Raw genomic sequence first — 2,859 nt, 5'->3', positions numbered from 1 at the left:
TGACAAAAATCAATATGGTTCTGTTTATGAATCTAACATTGTTTTTGAGTGTGCAGATATTCACAATCAGGAAGAAGCAACAAAACTTGAAGAAATTGCAAGCATTAAGGAACGTGAAGCAAGGTTGAATACAAAGAATGTTAACCTGCAATCAAGAAAGGAGAAGCTCAATCACTATCTTATGACAAGAAAGGTGAAGATGAAACTGCACCAGCAAAGGAAAAGGAACAAGCATGGACCCTTTAATAAGAAGGCAAAAATGAAGTGTTTTGTCGTAAGCCTCGCTGAGACTTAGACCAGCAGGCATGTCAATTAAGAGTATAGTGTCTTATACTGTGTTTGTTATATAGTTGCAATTAAGGGGAGTGTTGGAAGGTATTAATTCCAACTACTCTCTATTAATGCAGTAGCTAGATTAATCTAGAGAATACAGCAGATGTTCAAAGTACAGGTTCTAGAAGTCGGCGGATACATTGACAATGGGCACCACCCCATAGATCTCCAGAAAGATCTGTGCCGTGTATATAAACCTGTTTCAGTTATCAAATGAAAACAAGTTGTGTTTTCTGTGTTATGTGTTTTGAGTCTGTCTCCGTTCTCTCTGTGTTTCATCTTCAACATTGATAATCTAATTCACAAAGCAATTATAAAATTCATTTATCATTGGATCTGACAAAATCTACTATATAAAGATCAATACATGAATTTAAGATGTTACCAATAGTCTCCACAAGAACACAGTCCATCCTTGAAATCGCGGAATCGATGGTTATCTCTTAGAAAGATTTCTCGCTTAACTGCCTTGGAAATGAACTTAATAGCAGAATGACAGTCACCACAGACTCTAAGGTTTTTCATGATCCTGAGAGGCGTCCCATCACTTGTATTGATAAGACCAAAAGCGAGTGCCAGCTTCTCACTGTGGTCAAATAGAGCATCCTCCTTTTCCTTGTCTGCCACATTATGAAGTGCAAAGTTGATATCATGTGCATACCCAATGTCCATCATCTGCCGAGCCAAGCTATCCAACTTTGCAACTTTGCATAGATCATTTCTATTTGTGGGTTTGATCCACCTCCTACTTGGAAAAAATGCACCTTGCTCTGGACTTGAATCCAGCTGTATCCTGGAATATTTTTCAAACCCTTATCTTTCATCATATTCTTGACTTTTGCTGCATCATTCCACCTACCAGCAGTGGCATAGATGTTTGATAGTAGCACACAATTTCCAGGATTCTGGGGTTCTAACTCTAAAAGATGTTGTGCTGCTTGTTCTCCTATCTCTACACTCTGATGAATTCTACAGGCACCGAGCAAGGCTCTCCAAGCACATGCATCTGGCTCTAAGGTCATCTTCTTAACAAAGCTTTGTGCTCCATCCAAATGCCCAGCACAGCCAGGAAGGTCAACTATGCATGCACAGTGCTCAACACTTGGCATAATTTGATAGCAATTCATCATCTGCTCGAAGTATTGCCAACCTTCATTCACCAGTCCTGCACGGCTGCATGCAGACAAAATTCCAATAAAGGTAATACTGTCAGGTTTCAAGCCAAGATGGCATCTTGGCCACACCCATGTAAACTATAACCTGCAATCATTGCATTCCATGAAATCGCATCTCCATGAAACCATAATTTGTCAAACACTTGCTGTGTTGTCAATATAATTCCACATTTGGCATGCATGTCAATTACGGAATTCACTGCGAGAACGTTGGCATCAAACCCAGTTCTGATCATATAATTGTGGATCTCTTTCCCCTGTCCTACGCCGTTAAGCATATAAAAGCAGGGATAATGCTAGAGATAGTATATGAATCTGGTTTCACACCTGCCAATTTCATTTCCCTAAAGAGTTTCAAGGCTTCCTCGCTTTGCCCATTCTGCAGATAACTTGCAACCATTGAATTCCACGAAACTAGATCTCTCTGGAACATTTCGTCAAATACTTGGTGTGCATCCCCTACACTGCCACATTTTGCATACATATCTACAAGGGCACTATCCACAAACACATTCAACTCATATCCAGTTCCAATTATGTATCCGTGAATCTCTTTCACCTGTTTGAGAACAGCTAAGTTTGCGCACATGGCAATGACACTCCCGAAGGTAAAGGAATCGGGCTTTACGCCGGCAAGCTGCATTTCGCGGAACAGTTTCATTGCCTCTCTACGGCAATTACTCTGTGCATACCCTGCAAGCATTGCATTCCATGTCGCCTCAGTTCTCTGAGGTATTTGGTCAAACACTAGGTGTGCAAACTCTATACTCCTGCATTTTGTATACAAGGCCACAAGGGCACTCCCCACAAAGAATTCAGACTCAAATCCATTCCTAATCGCAGATCCATGGAGCTCCTTGCCCTGTTGCAGAGCTGTTAAGCCAGTGCACGCCTTGAGAAGGCTGGGATAGAGAAAACAGTCCGCGCCTTCACCCCACTCCTCTGCATTTCATGAAAGAGCTTGAGCGCTTCATTACAATTACCAGACCTTGCATAAGTTGCAATTATGGCAGTCCATGATACCAAATTGCAGTCAACCATTTTATCAAAAATTGGGCGCGCATCTTCTAGACTGCCACACTTGGTATACATTATGAAAAGATTGGTATCAACGTTAATATTCCCCACAACCCCATTCCGAACGATGTGGGCATGGACTTGCTTGCCTTGGAGTAGAGCTTTCATGGAAAGAAATCGAGTTTATAGAAATTCCTATCCATTGTTGGTTCTCCAGCGTTCTGGTGTGAAAAAAATGGGAGAAAATGAACTCGCAGTGCGTTTTTCCTGCTATTCTTTGCTTGATGTTGTTCAGAATTACTCTCGGCCATTGCTTCCTAAGATGCATTATTTG

The 2,859-nt window shown here is 41.3% G+C and overlaps 1 protein-coding gene across 1 annotated transcript; it reads right to left on the bottom strand.

The window, feature by feature from the left end:
- Positions 1–454: 454 nt before the first annotated feature.
- Positions 455–2,549, bottom strand: LOC149161270 (putative pentatricopeptide repeat-containing protein At3g23330). Its single transcript, XM_089434822.1, has 6 exons — positions 2,492–2,549; positions 1,836–2,450; positions 1,578–1,707; positions 1,098–1,506; positions 719–1,008; positions 455–530 (listed from the first exon to the last, which is right to left on the bottom strand). Exons 1-6 carry the CDS (start codon positions 2,547–2,549, stop codon positions 455–457), a joined length of 1,578 nt encoding a protein of 525 aa, XP_089290948.1.
- Between the last annotated feature and the right edge of the window lie 310 nt (positions 2,550–2,859).

This window comes from Pinus tabuliformis, chromosome 5_2 (genome assembly GCF_031772625.1).
Source record: "Pinus tabuliformis cultivar Carrire ecotype Pingquan chromosome 5_2, CPIR1, whole genome shotgun sequence".
Lineage (NCBI taxonomy): Eukaryota > Viridiplantae > Streptophyta > Pinopsida > Pinales > Pinaceae > Pinus > Pinus tabuliformis.
This window is presented reverse-complemented; position numbering and strand designations above follow the sequence as displayed.

Excerpts from the sequence above, each read along its gene's own strand:
- LOC149161270 (XM_089434822.1), bottom strand. The coding sequence starts at position 2,549 with ATGGTTGACTGCAATTTGGTATCATGGACTGCCATAATTGCAACTTAT. Across the intron at positions 2,451-2,491 it reads TGCAACTTATGCAAGGTCTG|AGGAGTGGGGTGAAGGCGCG; the intron begins GTAATTGTAATG and ends CATGAAATGCAG. Across the intron at positions 1,708-1,835 it reads TAGGGAAATGAAATTGGCAG|TGAATTCCGTAATTGACATG; the intron begins GTGTGAAACCAG and ends ACGTTCTCGCAG.